This window comes from Perca fluviatilis, chromosome 14 (assembly GCF_010015445.1).
Source record: "Perca fluviatilis chromosome 14, GENO_Pfluv_1.0, whole genome shotgun sequence".
Lineage (NCBI taxonomy): Eukaryota > Metazoa > Chordata > Actinopteri > Perciformes > Percidae > Perca > Perca fluviatilis.
In genome coordinates this window covers 15,870,321-15,891,619 of record NC_053125.1, presented here as the reverse complement: position 1 = coordinate 15,891,619, position 21,299 = coordinate 15,870,321, and the positions used below count along the sequence as shown (strand labels likewise).

At 43.2% G+C, this 21,299-nt stretch overlaps 1 protein-coding gene across 3 annotated transcripts; it reads right to left on the bottom strand.

Annotated features, from left to right (window-relative positions):
* Positions 1 to 189: 189 nt before the first annotated feature.
* On the bottom strand, positions 190 to 21,281 carry neurl4 (neuralized E3 ubiquitin protein ligase 4). Of its 3 annotated transcripts, none has more exons than XM_039822105.1 (29): positions 21,074 to 21,281; positions 15,910 to 16,441; positions 15,752 to 15,811; positions 15,198 to 15,667; positions 14,122 to 14,233; positions 13,890 to 13,978; positions 12,813 to 12,885; positions 12,424 to 12,697; positions 12,026 to 12,207; positions 10,978 to 11,063; positions 10,656 to 10,818; positions 10,332 to 10,542; positions 10,057 to 10,133; positions 9,810 to 9,915; positions 9,328 to 9,497; positions 8,457 to 8,585; positions 7,984 to 8,126; positions 7,176 to 7,394; positions 6,491 to 6,589; positions 6,250 to 6,402; positions 5,982 to 6,149; positions 5,187 to 5,345; positions 4,759 to 4,938; positions 4,450 to 4,543; positions 4,254 to 4,361; positions 4,011 to 4,155; positions 3,236 to 3,348; positions 2,419 to 2,578; positions 190 to 2,312 (listed from the first exon to the last, which is right to left on the bottom strand). In XM_039822105.1, the coding sequence occupies exons 1-29, from the start codon at positions 21,236 to 21,238 to the stop codon at positions 2,108 to 2,110; spliced, it is 4,845 nt and encodes a 1,614-aa protein (XP_039678039.1). In that variant the 5' UTR covers positions 21,239 to 21,281; the 3' UTR covers positions 190 to 2,107. The 3 variants fall into 3 exon arrangements, with proteins under 3 accessions (XP_039678039.1, XP_039678038.1, XP_039678040.1); XM_039822104.1 differs by having other exon boundaries at positions 7,984 to 8,129; positions 21,074 to 21,238; XM_039822106.1 differs by having other exon boundaries at positions 2,108 to 2,312; positions 7,984 to 8,129; positions 9,810 to 9,888; positions 21,074 to 21,238.
* Between the last annotated feature and the right edge of the window lie 18 nt (positions 21,282 to 21,299).

Here is a 21,299-nt window from a genome sequence, read left to right as displayed (position 1 = left end):
ATTTTGGAAAAGGTGTGAATGAGTAAGTATGCAACACTGCAATAACATGTCAGTGACCAGACTTTTTTTCCTATTCTAAATAAAATTAAATAAAAAAAAAAAAGGAACCAAAAGCTCCAGCAGGTTGTCTTTTCTTCATGACATCTTTTTGTTTCCCAGGCTGCACCAAAAAAACAACTTTAACCCTCCTTCTGTGCATACTGTCCGTCAGTTTATTTTTTATAAATCAGGAAGATATGATTTGTTATGTAACAGCCTGTACAACGCAACATACAGAAAACAATACAAATGAAATTGTACAAAGCAGCACTGGGCTGTAAATAACCCATATCTTATTTTTCACATTTCTTGACTGGAAGTTTTTCTTTCTGCTAAACCCCCGTAGATCTTCCATCAGTCAGATCACAGCTGCTCTTAGAAGGTGACTGAGCTTCTTCAATTATAATTTTTAAGTTTGACTCATCAAAAATGTGCCTTGAAAAATGTTGGGGTTTTCATGTTCTGTAGCAGGTTTATCAAATTGGCAACAAGACTGAGAATGGTGACAAAAGAAAACACTTTGGAAAGCTGTTCACATACAATCAATCATCAGGTGGATGTTTTGGATGAAATAAAATACTTGTATGAACCTTTGACAAATGTTAATCAATGTTAGCTGACATAAAAGAATGAGCCCTAATGAATAACATTCACATGTAAACACCAGCGTAGGTCTTGGGATATAGATGACTTGACATCCTGCTGATCTAGAAACTACACGTTGGCTCTGGCGGTCCTGCCAGGTAAACAGAGTCCCACATGACTGGATGGATAGATCAGAGTAGAGCAAACGATGAGGGGGACGCGAGACAGCGGGAGTGATGTGGAAAACCACTCAAACCTTTTGGCTTCAGTCCATTTAACTACATTTTTATTATTATTATTTTTAAAAAAAAAGAAAAAAAAATTGACATTATTGGATATTCGTTTTCTTGCTAAGAGTTTGCTAGAAGAGAAGATTGATACCACTCACGTTTGTATGCTCACATGAATATGTCCCATACAAACATGAGAGTGGCATCAATCTTCTCATCCTACTCTCTGCAAGAAAGAGAAAAAGTGCATTTCCCCAAACAGTCAAACTTTTACTTTTTCCCCCCTTTTCCTGTATCAAAACCTACCAAGTCTATAAGTAAATATGATTTATATATAGTTTTAAATATCTCATAATGGATCCTTTGTCCAAAGTCAATTTTTCTGTCTAAAGTTCCAGTTTTCTCCTCAGTTTAATGCCTGTGAATGTTTTCTATTTGACAAGAGGAGTCAGATGTTATGGGGCCAACACAGAAACGCAAACAGGACTGATAAAGTTGCCAAACTGCTAATGTGGAGACATGAAGAGAACAGCAACATACGGTTGTACATGTGTAAACATTTCCTCCAGTTTTAAATCCCCACCCCACAAAAAAAGAAGTCACAATCACAAGACACTCTTGGGTTCATTCTCAGATTCAAGTTTCATTCTGTTTTTCATATCTTTGTGAAAACGTCACTTTTTTTTTTTCCTTATCTTTTTTTTTTGACCCACGTTTCAATCTTTTTAGGTGACAGTCCGTTAACGTGCAGGTTGGCAGGGGACAGCTCCTCCCAAATTAAAAAACACTAACGAGAGCAGATGGATACGTGTTAAAATAAGTGCCAAAAGGTAAAGAAAAAAAATAGCTGTTTGTGTGAGTGGGAGAAAATATGTTGGGAAGAATGACAACAAAATTGTGGATAAAAAAAAAAAAAAAAAACTGTAGAGAATGAACAAACGTGTCGAGTCGATGACAAGTTAGTTTAAAAATCGCCCACGAGTGTCCGAAACATAAAGTGCAGGCAGTGTCTGTTCTTCTTTGAAACCGCCGTAGCTCCCGGCCATTAAAAGAGTCCAAGAGCAAACCAACAAAATAGACAAAACAAATCAATAATGCTGAATTGTCAACAATCCACAATTGGAACAGCTGGATTCCAGAGGAGTCTCTCGCTCAAGGCAGGGGTTGGATTTGGTTGTCAGTTTATTCAAAGTACGAGGAGCACCACACGGACCCTCCCCACTTCCACCCGAATGCCTCCCTCGTTGCTCCATTCACTCGACCCGGACCAGCAGTCCGTAGAGGAGTGTGCCGCCCTGCTCTTTCGTGATCCACTCGATCTCTGAGTTGCTGAAGCGAGGGTCCAGGGGTTCGCTGTGGCCAAGCGTCTGCGGCCCCACTTTGTAGGAGCCTGGACGCACACACACCTGGAACCCAACCTGAGCCTGGTGACTGCGGTGAGAACGGGGGTCCCGAAATCTGCACGAGGAGACGGAGAACTATCAGTAAATGCTAGCTCTCCACTATAGACAGGCAGGTGCAACTGATCTAATGGATTAGCGTTTTCTGAACAATGTAGACTTACTGCACTTTGGGGGCAAAGATCTCCATGCCGGAGTAGCGCATAGAGGGGGAGAGCCGCACTCTGGGAACCTCCCTGCCGGGGGCGCTGTTCTCCTCTGGCTCACTGTAGCCAATAGGCCCCTCCGCCTTCACTGGGGACACTGAGAAGATGGACGACGTCCCTGCAACGAAAAAAACGCATTCATAGTTCAGACCATAGTTCCGCATAAAAAATGCCACAAGAAGTCATAGTGTAGTAGGTCATAAAAAATGACATAAAATGTCATAGTATGGTATGCCATAAAAAAGCAATTAAAGTATGTCATAAAAAAATGACAGAAAAAGTCATAGTATAGTATGTCATAAAAAAATGTCATTAACAAGTCAGAGTATAGTATGTAAAAAACAATTGACAGTAAAAGTCAGGACAAGTCATAGTATGTCATAAAAAATGACATAGTATGTAATAAAAAATGACAAAAAAAGTCATAGTATAATATGCCGTAAAATATTCATAAAAAATGTCATAGTATGCCATAAAAAAATGACAGAAGTCATAGTATAGTAATGCCATAAAAAGCCATAGTAAAGAATGTCATAAAAAAGTCGTAGTATAGTATTTCATAAAAAAATGACATAAAAGTCACGTGTGTCGTAAAAAATTATTAAAAAGTCCAAAATGACAACAACAAAAAAAAAGTCAGCCCCTGAACGTGACATGAAATGCATGCATTATATTTTAATCATTCGCGGTCCATTCCAATACTTTTACTTTCAATAGTTTACATGTAATACACTACTTGGCTACTGTGTAAAAAAGGAGCCAGCTATCTTCGTACCAGGCAGCAGCTGGCTGTGGTCCAGCGTGCGTCGCAGGGCTCCTACACTGGTGCCGTGGTACGCGATGTGCCACTTCTTCAGTGCATTAGAAACCTCACAGTGGGGCTTGATCCTGCACAAAGAGGATATATGCACTTATATAGACACTCATGCAACGAGAAGGCTGTGTTACAGAGTATAGATACACGGCCTGTAAGTCAGAAAACAGATTTCTTTTGATGTAATATTTCATATACACACACACACACACACACACACACACACACACACACACACACATACACACATACACACACACACACACACACACATACACACACAATACACACACACACACACACACACACACACACACACACACACACACACACACACACACACACACACACACACACACACACACACACACACAACTGAGATTTACTAAGACAGTGGCTGTAGTATTGGTTTGAAATAGTGAAGACTCAACCAGAAATGCTGCACTTTAAACTTCTTATGCACGTCATGTATGCAACAGACACAGGGTTTTTTTTGTCCATAAAAGTAATGAAACAATCTTTTGTCCTTACTCCTTTCCGACACTTCCAGTTTCAAGTAAACTGGTGGACAAATGTTGTCCACACAGCAGTTTAAAAAGGAGACAATGTGATTTAGAGCCTAATGTTCAATCGGAATTACAACACAGCTATCAATGTGCGGAATATGGAAGTTTAACATAGGGACACAAAAACCTGCTGCTCTATCATGCGTCTGACCAACAGATTGTCCTCTCACCTGAGGGCGAAGCGGCACCATCCGAAGGGCAGGGCGTAGTCCCGGGGCGGCTCTCCTCTCTTGTAATAAGCCTCGTCGCCCCGGAGCTTGTGGCAGGACTCGCAGTAGCACAGATTGTACTTTGCGTCTTCGTCAAAATAGCCATCTTACGGGCGGAGGTAAAGAAGACAAAGGTCGTGATTGTTACATGACTTTAGATCTGGGACAGAGATCAGGGCAGAAAGGGTTTGGGGTCAAACTGACCTGGTAACGTGAGCAGGTCCTTGAAGCGTGAGCACAGTGCCTGGTACTCACAGGTCTTGTTGGGGTTGATCTCTGGAGGGGGCGTCCAGCACACACTCTCTTTGATTCCTGCATGTAGAAGCAAAATAGATAACAGTCAAGACTGAACCTAAAGAAAAAAAAAAAGGGAAACCAACAGTATCCTGTGGCTTCTTACCGTCAACCATGTCCGCCTTCTCCATATCGCCTTGACAACGGGTCTCACCATTCTCACCACCCACAGCTGGCACACTGTCTTTTACTATAGTTACCTGCCGTGATGACACAACATTCATTAGCATATCATCGTGGGATTTAGTTCACAGTGATGTAGTGCTGAAATATGTGATTGAGTAATCGATCGGCAGAAGATTTATTGCTTTTCAGATAATTCATGTATGGTTTAAGTCATTTAACAAACAAACAAAAAAATTAAAATCAGACTGACGTGACTGTTTCAGTGTGTCTATGCGTCTCAAGTGCTGACCTGTTCACACTGGCCGTAGAGATCGATGAAGGGGTAGCAGGGTGAAGGAATGTCCTGCGCCGCCACACCCTGGTCCATGCCGTTGACGTAGAGGTGGAGACAACCGTTGGCGTCCACCAGCAGACCCAACACCGTCCCCTCCGGACAAGTGTCAAGATTGGGACCATAGTTCTCACATATCTGAGGAGGAAAGATGAAGGAAGGAAGGAAAGAGTGATTAGCAGAAAGAAAACCAGTTTGGAGGGATGATGGTGTCAGTGTTTGAGAGAGAAATGACAAAAGATCAATCGGTCAATGAGGCTGAGTGAGAACACACTCAGTTTATCATGTAAGACACAAATCCATAGACAACTCCAACATGACAGATATTGTGTGTTTAAAAGTGTGTGTGTGTGTGTGTGTATGTGTGTGTGTCTGTGTGTGTGTACCTTGAGGGAGTTGTGGAAGATGGAGTCTCTCTGCAGCAGCCAGGCGGAGCGTTTCAGACAACACGCTGTGGAGGGGAAGTTGAGCCGGTCGGGGGAATGACCAATCACCCCTAAGGACAGCGACGACGTCCATGACGGGTTCAGACGGTCAATTTGAAACTGGTAAAGAAAGAGAGGCTTTTGACGGACTGGAACAGTTACCGTCTAAAATACCTAGTCGTCAAATTCTGTATCTTTTTTCCTAGTATGGCATGGACCGTAGCCTGACAAGCCAGACCCAAGATGTTGGGTCTGGGAACTCACCATTTACGGAGCTCAATCAGAGGGGCTGGATAAACGGTTGTCTTTCAAATTCCCTCTGCACGCAATAGGACAGCGCTACAACCAGGCAGAGCAACGAAGAAGGTAGCGGAGCTAGTTGATAGATTAAACTTTTGCTGTATGTGGTCGGCAAAACTCCGAACACATCTTCCTTTTTTAAGAATTATTTCAGTGCCGTTCTTTGTTCTTTTCTCAAAGAAAAGCTTAACTCCCAAGTCTTCCAGAAGACCGCTGTTTCCAGCAGCAGCAACCATAAGCCCCGCACACCGACTCTATACACGATGTGATTGGCCTGACTAAAGTTTGGTTTTTCCAGCTCGCAAGTCAACGGAGAGTGCCTAGACCCCCCTGGCTGCAAATTAAATTTGCTGCCGCTAGGGTGCGTCTAGATTTCTAGGCTAATGGACCAGTACAATGGAGCTTAACGTAGCGACCTGCACCACTTTTAGACACCAAACCACACAGTTCTGCTACCTGGAACAGCTGCTGGCGAGCCAGCGGCTGGGCGGTGACCAGCAGGCCCTGGTTGTAGCTGGATACTCTGGCTGCTGTCAGGTTCTGGTTGGACAGCTGGATGTTTTTGCCGTGGTTTTCCAGGAACGCCATGACGGTGGGCACCAGTGCACACGGCTCAGTCTCAACCTGTAGGCGACAAGAACAGAGAGACACAAGTTTCTCTCAGGAAGTTCAATGATCCAGTAAATAACACTTTTCTTGTTCAGAGACAGACTGGTGTGCCTACCTCTCTGACGGGGGTGCAGTCTTCCTCTCCTTCGCTGCAGCTGTCTGAGGCAAGCGAGGGTGCCTTCACGCTTTCCATGTCCTCTATCAACGAAGAGCTCACGATGGACACTGCTGTTATCCGCCCATACAGGTCCAGAACTGCATACACATTCTGCAGGGAGCCAAAAAGAGGTGCTGAATGGCAGCGATAGATAAAAGTGGCTGTGTCTGTGAGTGTGAGTGTGTGTGTGTGGGTGTACCTTGGCTACTGCAGTCGCTGCAGGCCCCATGTCTTCCCCATCAATAAAGATGTGCATGGTGTCGTCACTGCACCGCTTCACACCCACACGGTTCCCAACCTAACAATCAATCGTGTTCAGGTGAGTACTACAAGCACTGAGAATGGTGAAGAATGCTGATATCAACTACTGGTGATTGATCAAACACCACTTACCGGTAAGTATATCAAACAAAATGAATAACCTGCTACTTATTTAATTGTGTATAATCGACTATCGGGTGACCACAGAATACCATTTCTTCTTTAGATCATTGACTGTAAAATAATCAAGATTTAAATCATTGAACTTGAAGATTGATGGATTAAAGTAAAGCACAAAATAATCCACAGCCTATGTTACCTTAAGGTCAACATTAAATAATGTTTTTGTGTTGCTAAATGACCACATTTCTCCCTGTGACATGTTTAATATGAATGCATTGTTTGTCCTGATCTGTGAATAATCCTGGCTGCTAGTGCTTCTTATTTGCATATTATTTTTTTTTAAGCACATTTTACTAATTGCTTTGGATGTTGTTTTAAGGTCAGGGCTTTTAAGCAGCCAGAGGGATTCAGCCAATGAATCTGAGACAGGAGGAGAGATCCTTGAGGGTTTAAAGGTCTTTGATATGACTTTGCTCACAGAGCAGGGAGTTGCAGCTTACCGTCAGCCGGTCCAGTGAACAGCCGTAGTTCTGGCGCTGCAGCACGCCGTTGCGACGGACCTCAGAGCCGCAGAGAAGCCAGGTGACCTTGGTGCGAAGCTGCGGGAGGGAGGGGGAGAGACCTGACAGCGGGCAGGACGGCAGCTCTGGAGGTGCCAGTGTGGTCAGACCGATATGCAGCGAACCGCACCACTGCTCATCCACTTCATCAATCCTCACCTGCAGAGGACAGAGACAAAACAAGTACCAGTTAGCAGGGGAAAACATAAACATGTTGTTTTTATTGAATAACATTGTATTTCTAGTATACGCAGATACAAGTATTGAAGAGGTTAATGTGCACATTATTTAAAAGGTGCCCTGCCACATTCATTTCATTACTTTGTGGTAATGTCTGAAGTTCTACCATGAAAAAATCTCAGCTCAATTTCTGCCAGTTCTCATTAATATTCAACAAGCTAAGCTGCTTGACTCTGATTGGCTAACAGCTAGCCAATGAGAGCCTTTACCCAGCGGAACTGGGCGAGCTCATGAATAGTAATGAGCTCAGGCAATATGACGTCAGACTGACCAGCTTTTGTAATTGGCCTGATTTCTCCGCTTATTTATTTTCAGTGGCTAGAGCTGACAGAGGAGGTAGCAGTTCATTTTCACATTCACCACATAACACAAACACATATGGACCTAACACATTTAAAAAAAAAATGCAAGTAAAAATGGTTTTGTGTGGCAGGGCACCTTTAAAAAACAACAACATGGTAGGTAGCATGTTCATTTTTTTTTTTAGAGCATTTCCAGGTAAGCTTACCTCAAACAGCTCGTCCGCTTTGAGTTCCTTCGCACTGAACACGATGCCGTGAGCGTAACCTCCCACTCTGACGCCCTGGCAGCCGTCACCGAGCAACACCACGTTCTTACCGTGTTTATTGTGGAGCCGATGGGCAACGCCTGCTACTACACACAAAACACACACAAAACACACACACACGGAAGAAGAAGAAATATGGAGATGAGGCTTTGAGGTGAATCAATACATGATGCTTTTTATATTTTTTTACCTTTTATCTTTACTATTGAACAAATAAATACAAAATACACTTATACAAAAGCATTTTATTTATTTTTTTAAACAATGTTTTAAAATTTTTTGGTTACAACCTACATTTACATTTTACTAAGCTTTTTACAGACTTTCCATTCAATCCCAAAGCTTCTGTTCTGGGAATGATCAGCCTTTAATTTGTATGCTTTTCAGACATGAGTAAGGACCCTGATGTGTACCTGGTGAGTGGATTGGAAAGCTCTTCTCAGTGATGTTGCTGGTACAGAGGCTGTTGTCCAACGGGCCTGAGGAGCTGGTGATGGACACCTGAACACACTGACCATACAGGTCGATCACAGCATACACTTCTACACCAGAGAGAGAGAGAGAGAGAGAGAGAGAGAGAGAGAGAGAGAGAGAGAGAGAGAGAGAGAGAGAGAGAGAGAGAGAGAGAGAGAGATGTGTCATTACATGAAACCTACACTCTTAACTTAAAAGGTCCCATAACATGGTGCTCTTTGGATGCTTTTATATAGACCTTAGTGGTCCCCTAATACTTTATCTGAAGTCTCTTTTCCGAGCCACTAGAGCCAGTCCCACAATGAGCTTTCCTTAGTATGTGCCATTTCTGTGTCTGTAGCTTTAAATGCTATTGAGGAGGAGAGATGGGGGGCAAGGTGGAGGGTGGGGGTGTGGCCTTGACCAACTGCCACTTTGCTCGTTTAAAAGCCATGATGTCTCTCTCTCTCTCTCTCTCTCTCTCTCTCTCTCTCTCTCTCTCATGGGTGGGTCAAATTCTCTGGGTGGGCAAAGCAGAGAAAGGGGAGGTAACCTTGCTCCTTATGACCTCATAAGGAGAAGATTCCAGATCGGCCCATCTGAGCTTTCATTTTCTCAAAAGGCAGAGCAGGATACCCAGGGCTCGGTTTACACCTATCGCCATTTCTAGCCACTGGGGGACCATAGGCAGGCTGGGGGAATGCATAATAATGTTAGAAAAACTCATAGTGACATTTTCATGCCATGAGAGCTTTTAAAAGGCAGCGGTATTTCAACCATATCTGGCTGCAGGAGAGTCCTGATTTCACATTCCTGACTTCCACTGACTACCTGATGGCAGGCCGGTGCAGGCGACTCCTTGATCCACACCATTGATGTAATAATGGAGGTCGCCGCTGGCTGAGCGCATCATGCCAATCCGTGAGCCCGTGGTCAGGGAGTCCAGGTCACAACCGTAGTTGTTGCGCATCGTGTTGCCATCCTGCATGATGGCCGTTCCACTGTAAGAGAAGGAGGAAAACAAATACATGTTTTGAATTAAGGATCTGAACTTCCACAAACGTATTATGTTTTAATAAGGCCGTCAAACGATTACATTTTTTTAAGCACAAACGCAAATTGTTAATACTCGATTCAAAGTGGAAGGCCTCATTTTAACGTTGGACAATAATCCTTAATGATCCATATGCCTTTGATATTCTGCCTTATACTGGATGAGAACACACGTCTTTGTTATTGGACGTTATTTCAAAAGATTACTAAAGATTTCGCTGGGAGAACAACTAAAACACAGCTTTCGAGTCTTCATCTACCTGAGCATCCAAGTGTCATAGTCGATATCAGTCATAGTGTTAGGAAACTCGAGCTCATCTGGCCTGATGGCTGTCACTCCTGGACACAGAGGGGGGAGGAGAAAATCTGTGGTGATTACACATGAAATATATTTAAACAGGATGTCTAAAATGCCGTCGCAGAGATAAAGGTTAGGTTACATACAGTAGCTTTTATTCACACATCTTAAAAAAGGGATAGAAAGGCAGAGTAAGAGAAACAACTGACCTGCTTCTATTGAACCTGACCAGCGGTCCACCATCTTCTGAATAATGATTTCAAACAGCTCTCCATCTCGAAGGCACCTACAAGGAGGTAACACGTTAAAATCCTGACACAGCTCCATCACAACATACTATCTCAGGGCTGTTTAGTCTTTGCTGTTAGCGCATGCGAGATGAACTGAGACATATTTTCAGAATTTCTGTCGGTCAATGTTGTTCATAACTTGGTCTACACGAGATATGATTCGCTAAAAGTTCATTGTCATTTCGTTTCATCACCTGTTGGAAATGACAATAGCGTCGTTGAACTCGCTGCGGCAGTTCTGACGCAGGGCGGTGCGCCCCCCGTTGGTGATGACGGCGTTGGTGCCGTGTAGGTGGTGGAAACGCAGGTCGTTGGTTGTGCTGGCACCTCCGACTGAGCAGGGGCTCCCGGGGGACATGGCTGTGGGTCCCTCGGAGCTGTCCTCTGGGAGAGGCAGGAAGTCCACTAACAAAAGGGGAAAAAGACAGAAGTTGACATCGTCTAAAGTGGAATCTTGAATAGTTTAGTATCTTGACAGTTCAAAAATGGAGCCCCGTTTGTCTTCCTCCCTCTCTCACCCATGTCGTCCATGATGGTGGCCTGAGCAGCCTGGCCATAGAGGTCGACCACGGCATAGACACTGGGAGGGATGTTCCAGGCCGCCGGGCCCTGAGCCACGCCGTTTACAAAGAAGTGGAGGCTGCCGTCTTCTTTCCGCACTACGCCTACTGTGTCACCCGCCTGCAAGAGGGGAAAAAGTGGAAAAAAGGGTTAATAAAAATGCAAAAGGAAAAAGTCAGAAGTGTTGTGGGAGGAGGAAGGGGGAAAGAGGGTGATGGGTATATAAAAGCAGGGAGCGACTGTCAGCTGAGTAATAAAAGCAAAAAAAATGTCACTCACCTTGAGCCGGTCCAGGTTGTGTCCGTACTCATCCAGTATGGTTGTTCCGTTGTGCATTACGCCATTCCCCGTCATCATCCACGTCCCTGGAAAACAATAACACAGTTGTGGGATCTCTGTTTGAAAGGTATCGCATAAACTCCTCCACACTTACAGTGACCTTTATATCATGTAACTTTTATCAGGAATCTCAGAAAAGACTGAGACAGAAAAGAAAGACCCACTTTTACAATGAATGAAGAAATTTATTTCAGACATATCAAAAATAAACTAAACTAAATATCAAAAAGAATGAGCTAAAAAACATTCAATAAACAATAAGTAACATTAACAAACATAGACATGGCTGAAAAAGAGTAGCAAGAAGTATACACTTATTTAATCCTACCCCTTTTCCATAACTCAGTAAATTATTATTCCATCTAACACATTTATATCTTATTCACAATTATCTTATAATATATATATATATATATATATATATATATATATATATATATATATATATATATATATATATATATATATATATATATATATATATACACACACACACACACACACACACAGTATATATATATTTTTGTGAATAAATAATGTAGCATAAATAATGTTCTTCCTTAAAATACAGGGGGCATAAGTAAGTACACCCCTATGTTAAATTCCCATAGAGGCAGGCTGATTTTTATTTTTAAAGGCCAGTTATTTCAGGGATCCAGGATACTATGCATCCTGATAAAGTTCCCTTGGCCTTTGGAATTAAAATAGCCCCCCCACATCATCACATAGCCTTCACCATACCTAGAGATTGGCATGGGGTACTTTCCATAAAATCATCTCTCAATGCAAATCAAACCAGCTATTAGGCTAACTGAAATAAAACCATACCAATCTCTGCATTGACTTTTTATAATCGTGCGAACAGCTCGAACATTTAATTTAAACTTATCCCTCAAATTATAACCCCCCTCTCTATCAAAAAAGAACTTCTGAATATGACCTGTTAGTGGTCTGTTTTTAGCTTTATACAATGCAGACTGTGTTTTACCTGAGCGCAGGTTGGTCATGGTGGAGGGCAGCTGCAGGTATGCAGGGTTGTGCGTTGTGACACCGATTTCGATGGAACCCGCCCACTTGTCCACCATCTTGTCGATGCGAACCTGGAACACCTCGTTGGAGCGCAGCGGCCGGCTGCTCAGGACCACGCCGTGGTTGAAGTCATCAGTCGCACTGTGAAAGCAGTGTTGTTAACTTCAGAGTATACCACTCTGTTTACGTTTAAAGTGCTCAACTTTTTCTATATATCCCCCATTGCAAACTTTGGTATTTTTTTCACAGTTATATATACTTGTAAAAAAATACCAACCTCAGAATTAGACCATATAACTCTAAAAACTGAACATTTCTTTAATTTGGAAGTATTTACCAAAACCTTTTGAGACTCACTGTGGCCGCAGCGCCGTCCTGCCTTCACTGATGATGGCGGCCTTCTGGCCACAGTTGGCGTGGAAGAGCAGTCGGTCGGGCCCCTCCGAGTCTGGAGTGAGGGAAAGAGCTGGCCTGGGCCGGCCGACATCGGGCGAAAGAGCCCTCATGATGGCGTTGTTGCGTCTGAGGCGGTCACTGTGGTTGTGGTTGTGGACTATGGTGACTTTGACCGCCATGCCGTAGAGATCGACCACGCCGTAGACCACGCCGGGGGTCTGGGCTGCTGCAACACCTTGGAAAGACACAGAGTGGTTAGAAGTGGAAACCGAGTTGCTTTAATAACACTTGCTCACCAGCCAACAGACTCGGTTACACTATTTCTCATGTCCAAACTGCTTTAGCCTCACCTTGGTCGATGCCATTGATGTAGAAGTGGAGCGCTCCGCTGGCTTTGCGCATCAACCCTATGAGGTCTCCCTCCTAAACGTGGATGAGAGTAATTGATGGAGATTATAAAAACCAGAGGTGGAATGTAACCAAGTACATTTACTCAACTACTATCTCTAAGTACAAAACTGAGGTACTTATACTTTACTTGAGACTTTTCTTTTCATGCCCCTTTCTACTTCTACTCCACTACATTTTAGAGAGAAATATTGTACTTTTTACTCCACTACATTAATCTGACAACTTTAGTTACTTAACAAATTAAGATTTTTGCACACAAAACACATGTAGTTTATAAAATACAATGTTTTATTATAAATTAAACTACCCAACAATATACAGGCCTACAAGTACAGCTGAAATGATTAGCTGATTAAACATTTAGTTGATCGACGGAACTGTTTTGATCTAGACTGGGTAAACCCAGCCCGATCTGCCGGCGATTTGATTTCGCCCGGCAGCTCAGGCTGGAAACCTGTACGTTTATCTGTCCTGCTTCCGTTACAAATTTGCGGGAACCAATCACAAACTGGCTTATCCACCTGCCGCGCAATTGGCGGGTTTAACACGGTGACGATAGAGAAGCAAAGGCAAGCAGCTTCTTGTTTACATTCAACATGGCGGCCACCGAAGCGCAGCAAACCGTTGATGCCGCTGCCGCTGCGGTTTTAAAAGATTTCAAAGGCAAGTTTTCACTGAAAACAGAACAGAAACTTGCCCTGGAACAAAAGAAGGATGTGTTTGCCTTACTACTGACTGGCTTTTTTTATTCTAAATTGTAAGGATTTTTCTGCATTGAGTACTTTTATTATTGACTTTTATACCTTAAGTACATTTTCCTGATGATACTTACATACTTTTACTTAAGTAACATTTTCAATGCAGGACTTATACTTGTAACTGAGTATTTTTACAGTGTGGTATTAGTACTTTTACATAAGTAAAGGATCAGAATACCTCTTTCACCACGGATGAAAAAACAGACACACTAGCACGGTAGGTGGCAAAACAAAATGTGTGTCTGCATCACCACATACCTGAAGTTCATCGAGGCTGAATTCACAGTATTCCCTGCGGGTTCCTTTTCCATTGGTCAGTATCCCGCAGCCACTCATCATGATTGTACCTAATCCAAGCAGCCAGGAGAATGTCAGTAATTTCCCAATGAACAACTGTTTTGTTTAATACAGTTTGTTATGTGTCTATTTGTGTGTGTGTGTGTGTGTGTGTGTGTGTGTGTGTGTGTGTGTGTGTGTGTGTGTGTGTTACCTGAGCGCAGATTGGTCATAGTTGCAGGATAGTCCAGGTTGTTGGGATTGTGTGTGGTCACACCAATCTCTATTGAGCCTGACCACTTGTCAACCAGCTTATCAATGCGGATCTGAAAATAGAACAGAAATACATTAAAACTTTTCTGGTACAGACAAATTTCTCATTATTCATCAGCTAAAATGAAGAGATCTTCCCTATTCTGCCTTAAGCCCAGTGATGAACAGCACCAGACCTCCAGGCATGAAATGAACATCTGGAGTTGATGCGACTAAAATGGAAAAATACACTGTTCACCGTATTTGACTCTATATTTTTCAGCACATTTTAGAAACACCTTAAATAAATAATATACATACAATATTCCTGACTTCCTTATAAGGTGAATAGGCTTGAATCCTTTCCAGGTAATGACTTTTTGATTCTTTGTCTGTGCCTGCTTAGCCATCATGTTGACATGCAACTCTCCTCAAAAATGAATACTTTTTAATAATCTTCTAGTGGGGCTAAAACAGCTGTAGATCAGTTAGTCAATGAAATAAATATTATTACAATTTTGTCATTTAGGTAATTCATAGAAATCACATAGAAATGCTAAATATTTGCTGGTTCCACCTGCTCAAATGTGATAAAATGCTACTTTACTTTGTTTTTATGTCTTTAAGAAATTGAATATCTTTGAGGTTTGAACTGTTGGTCCCACAAAACAATAAATATAAAGATGTACCTTCACCAATCAATCAAAAACTGACGAATAATTGGCCCTACTTCTGAGAGATCTCAAATCTGTTGTCAAATTATTAATATCAATGTTATTGGTGAGATATACAGTACTGTGATATTTGTTTCAGTATCACCTGGACCAGGGCGCCTGTCCAGCACTCTGACATCTCTCCACTGGTGCACGTATAGGACCTGAGCATGTGTGTGTAATACAGGCCTGTGTGTAGTGTGTTTTAACAAACCGTGTGTAAATTAAAATGATTACAAATGACACATCAGTCACTCTTTAGCTGTCACTACAGTATTCATGTATGAACAAACATCGCAGCAATGAGTCGCGTGACTGTAAACACCTCAAACATCTCGTTGTGTCGGAGCGGCCGGTTGGTCATCACCACGCCGTTATTGAACTCGTCCAGCGGTCTCCTCCGCTCCGCCGTCTTGTTGTTGTTGCTCAGTTTGATCAGTGTTCCACATTTCTCGTGGAAGAGCAGCGCGTCGTTGGTGGTCATCGCACCGGTCGAGGCCGCCAGCCCCACCCCTCCGTTACCAGCTGGGCTGTTGTTCGCGTTTCCACCTTCTCCAGCACTTCCGCCTGTTGTCCCTGTTCCACTGTCGCTGTTGACTGCACCTCCGCCACTGCTGCTCCCCCTGTCATTTCTGGAAGAGGAGTCAGATCCCGAATTTCCTCCTCCATCGCCGCCGCCTCCTCCTGCTCCTCCGCCGCCGCCGCCACCATCTTCCCCTCCCCCCTCATCCTCAGAGCGATAAAAAGATACTATTGCTTTGTTGAACACGTCAAAGAGCTGGTGCTCTGTTAGAACTGTAGAGAGAGAGGAAGATGAAGTAGTCAATACTGGTCATGTTGCACAACGTCCATCGACTGCTCTGAGGAGGATTTTCTTACCCGTGTCCGGCTGCAGGTTGTTGGGGAACTTGTCTGGTCTGCTGCAGCTAAGCTCAGGCACTGATCGGGCGAAGAGTGAAAGGGATACGGGTGAATACAACAAATCCCAGAATATAGGTTGTAAAAAAGAACCATACTGATAAAAAGGCAGCCCCTACCTTCATTTCCATTCATCATTCCATTCATTGCTGCCACATTCATCAGTGCCGTGATCCCCGCATCCTCCCGACCCCCACACACCACCACCTCTTCTTCCTCATCATCATCATCATCATCATCGTCATCGTCATCGTCATCCACCTCCTCGGCCCGCCCTATTGTCTCTTTCTCTGTAGAGGGCGGTGGTGGCTCACAGCTCACCACCGTCACTTGCGTGCACTTGCCGTACAGGTCCACCACTGCCCAGAGCTTGGGCGGCAAGCCGCTTGCGGCCGAACCGCAGTCCTGGCCGTTTACCCAGAGGTGGAGCTCCCCGCGGGAGCTGCGCTGAATGCCCACTCGGTCGCCCTCGGCTAGCTGGTCGAGGTCGCGGCCGTACTCCTCCAGGACCGAGCGCCCGTCACGTAGCACCGAGCAGCCTGACACGATCCAGGAGCCGCCCTTAAGGCCTGTGGCGCTGCTGGGGAAGTCCAGCGCGGCGGGGTCCAGTGCCGTCACACCAATCTCAATCGAACCGCTCCACGAGTTCACCTGAGGAGAAATAGGGGGGAAAGGGTTAATGAATATAAGTCACAAATAATGACACATCATTGCCGTCATAAGTTACCAAAACCTAATGTTAAGCCCTGCATTTGCCAAAACACTCAAAGTTGTTACTGATATAAAATGAATTTTAGGAAGGACATGAAATTTAGAGACAGTGGCAAATACAATAAGTTGTAACAAAACAGTTGACAGCAGCTGTCACTTTGATCACTAAAATATACCCAAGCTGTGATGTTAAAAGCGCTGTGCTAAAAACTGCAAGTAAATATCCACGTGTGCCTTGTTCCAATGATCCATCTTGTTATTTTTAGTCGTTCTGTCAGTGAAGAACGTAGCTCAGGAAGCGCTTCTTTGAAAACAAAGCAGGACAGTTGGAACACACAGTGACACAAAAAAAAAAAAAAAAGTCATGTGATAGCAACATGTAGTGGCAATGACATCTCTGGCAGTATGCAAGAATCTCCATTATTAACTCGCAATGTCGTGTGGCAAATAAATTCACCCAGGGTCAAACTAATTCATCTCTCAGTACGCCTGCACCTAACTTCAAAAATTAGATGTTCAATACATATTATGCATAAAGGTAGAGGAGTGCACATTCAGTACTATATTTAGACCAGGTGCAGGAGAGCATATTAAAGAACAAAGTGGAGAGTATGCAACACTTGAGGTCATTTGCAAGTGTTGTACATTTTTTGTTTATTCAGTTGACCATGAAAACTGTAACCAGTGTGTAAAGTGTGTCATTAAACCTGTGCACACAAAGCATACAATACATACGCAAGCAAGCTTCAACTCCATTAACTTGACTTCCAAATAATCAAAGACATGAAAACACAAAACAAATGATTCACTGCAAAACTCCTTTCGTCTTTGCACGACATTGGAATCATGTTGCGTAACACGCAGCCTGAGATATCCATTTCTTCAGCTCACATTAATGTGATACTTTATTGATCTCCGGTGCTGAATTCTATTTTTCATGCGTTCTGCCTCCGTGACGTGTATGAGATGTGGAGTGCAGTGTCAGCTATAGAGCAGCAGAGTCAGTGCAGCTGGTGGAGATTCACTTAGAGACATTTTAGCCCAGCAGATGCGTGCCGACAAAGGCAAAAAGGGGCATGAACCCACGTCATCCCACTGAGGAGTGATCTCCTGGCTCGCTGCACTCCACCTGCTGCCCCCCTGGAGAGCGACATCCAACAAAAAGCCATGCAGTTTGTTCCTCAAGAAAAGAGAATGAAGTCAAAAATGTAAGATCAATCTTCAGACACTCTTCTCTTTCCTGTTTCCCCTGGTACTCTGCAGGACTCCAGTTGGAGTTGGCAGAAATCCACCCTGATGAAGTGACCTTGAACATAACATTGAAGCCCTACCAGCTCCTGGGATGTTTGTTTCTGCAGCTCACCTCCGTGCCGAGCAAAAAACAAAAATAAAAGAAATTTCCTCTGAGAACAAAATCATTTAAAAAATATAGTTCCGTTTGCCTCCTCTCCTACGTCTGCTCCCATATGGGGTCCTCCTCAACTCTGTGGCAGGTGCTATGTAAGGCAGTGTGCTACGAAGCCCAGCTATCTAGGTTAACAGATTTAGTAGTAACTCAGCCTGACCGGGTCGCTGTGTGGAGGAGACAGACATCTCCTTCCTTCACTCATTCACTTATGTAACAGCAGCCAGTGGGTCTCTCTCTCTCTCTCTCTCTCTCTCTCTCTCTCTCTCTCTCTCTCTCTCTCTCTCTCTCTCTCTCTCTCTCTCTCTCTCTCTCTCTCTCTCTCTCTCTCTCTCTCTCTCTCTCTCTCTCTCTCTCTCTCTCAATACTGGACAGCTTTTGAAAATAATGAAAAATTAATTGCATTAAAAGCAGAGCCTGATAAACACAGCAAGGTTTATACAGACAGAGTAGGAAAAGCTTCTCATCTTACAGATCCTACACATACAGCGAGACAAAATTATTACATTAATAAGATACATTTTGGAATAAGTTAACATTCAAACAGCCAGGTTTCACTACCACAAATGTTGTATTACAAATGTTGACATGATTTTGACAAAGAAAGTGGATATTTATATATTTGTCTTTTTACAAATATAAAAAAAACAAGTTAGACTTTAAAAACAGTTAATTTACTGATACGTTTATTCTTTTGCTAATTGGATAATTTTATTAGTAGAAGTAATGTGTTCCTAGACTATACTAGAGCTGGGTGATATGACGATATATATCATCAAACGATTTAAAAATCTATCATAAGAATTTTTTCTACATTGTTTCTATCGCAATGTCTGGGGGGAAAAACAGCGTCCGAACTCCGCTACGGCAATGTCAAGGACTTAATTCACACAGGAGCATACCAAAATAGGCTTTACCATGTGCAAAAAAATTATTATTTATTATATTATCTATCTGCCAAATGTTTCTCAATTCATCATTTCAGCTTTAATTGGCTGTGACTAATATCATGCAGCAGGCTACAGTATGATATCTCCAATTTAAAATCAACTCTTCGCTACTACAACGCTACTACTACAATGTGATATTCCTCTAGATCACTTTGTGAATCAACAGAGGTTTAAATACAAACTCTAAAACATTGACAGTATCCTACGCTGGGCAAACGGTTAGTCCATTAAATCACTTAATTTGCTTGTTCTCTTGGACTTATTTTCCAACATCCACTGTAGCTTAGTAGACAGGATGGGCAGTCATGCCAATCTGGGTGCCCTGTGATGTAAAAGTATTGATTTTCAGAGCATGAGGCTGTTTATGAGAGCCCTTATCAGGCTGAGAGCCCCATAAGGGATGAATAATCATTTACATACAGTAGGTGCTGTTAAACTTTATTGGCTCACGTGCAGCTCCGTCTCATCATGGTACATTTCCTGAGAAACCCAACTATGCGTCTTGGCCGCACACACTGTCATTCAAAAGGGTGTGTGTGGCCCACTTGGCACTGGCACAAGCTCCATAGCTGCCATGTTGTTGACAAACCCAGTAGGGATGCAGAGGCAGAAGCCATTTCAACAGACAAGCACTCCTGCGCCGATAACAGCCAAAACGTAAACACTGTGCACAAGCATCGATATGATATGGAAATGCCTGAGTCACAAGAGAAGACAGCACAAGCCATAGATAAGCACTTATGTTTAAGTGATATGAAAGCTACAAAATTCAAGGAAATGGAGTGGTGAAAGAATTTAATTTGTTCTTCATACTATACAGCAGAGTTGGGGATTGTATGGAAACATGAGTTCTAATCATTCCCATAGCTTCTGCTCATGTGAAAAGATTAACATATTTTAGGGGAATGTGTTTAACTTTAAGATATTTTTTAGGTTATGTGATCTTTAGAAACAGCAAGTTATTGTATCTGATAACAAAATAAGAAGTATTAATAGTGACACGGTTGTATCTTGGTAACATTTTACTGGTTGTCTGCCAAAATGCAATCAATAAAAACTGGTATAAAACAGAACCTCTAAAACAATGGATGTGCGTAGTGAAGTAGTATCTGTAATGGAAAATCTGACATTTTCACTGAGGAATAAAAGGGAGACATTTCCCAGAAATTGTTAGATATGGATCGCTTTCTCTGAAACCAACAAGGACACAATCATATTTATAACCGGATAAATTGAAGGACAATTTGGACATGAAGAAAGTAGAGCAAAAACTCCACTTAGTTCCCATACTTTGCTGATGTCTTTTGTAAAATATGTTAAAATTCTAAGGAATAATAAGTGACAGATGAAATGAGAGCAAATGTCCCAGCAATAACAGAGGAATAATGTATGTTTACAGACCAGTGACAAATGACTTATACCTATTAGTGGTCAAACTCCTCATGTATTACACCAGCAGGGCTGCTTGATCAGTGCTGGTTAAGGTCTGAATATGCTTTGTGTTTGGATCAAGATGTGTGTGAATAGTAACATGCCACTGTGAATAGTATTAATGACACTAGTAACTGATAGCTGAGACTAACTACACGCATTTGTGCCTATTAAGGTTCACACATAGCCTTTGAGTAACTTTAATAGCCCAACCGGGTATGAGCACTGCAGTATTATTAGAGATAGACTGTCAGACAGGCTGACAGGCACCTACGACTGTCACCGACTACTCCTTCAAAACAAAACTAAACAGAGCTACGTTAATAAGCTTAGTTGAGCTTCTTTAGTGCAATAACCAACAGCAAGTCCTTGTCAACACACGACAGAGCCCCAATAGCACCTTCCAAAAAAGCTAGCTCCCTAGCCTGAGCTCACGCTGCTTGCTCCTGCTAGCGGCTCGTTAGCATGGCTAACTCACGGTACCAAAGCAACACAAGCGGTTCATCGCTAGCTAGCTAAGTGTCTGTTTAACAATTCCATACACAACAATGAATGCATTAAGTCCATCCGTCCCTGCTAAATCTCTGACAGCGTCTGTAATGCGCCACTGAACAATCGCAACAACCGTGGTCGCTGTCAAGCAGTGTGAACCGCCCTGGGTAGGAAAAGCCCCTCACTGCGGACAGAGACAGACCCCCGGGCCGTCCCTCAAGCGCTGCTCCCGCATTCACGCTGCTCTCATCCCCGCTCAGGAGAAGCAGCAGCGGCGGGCCTGTTGTTGTTTACCTTCTTGTCAATACGGACGGTGAAGACGTCCCGGTCCCTCAGCGGCTCCTTACTAAGCACCAGGCCATGGTTGAACTCCTGGACTGGCTGGTTGCGCCGGGCGGTTCGGTTCGAGTTGGACAGGCCGATCAGCTTTCCGCTCCGCGGATGCAGCTCCGCCGCCATCTTCAGTGGGCGGCCAGTATTCACGACAGTCGGGGTTTGCGACAGTAGCTAACGTTATGGC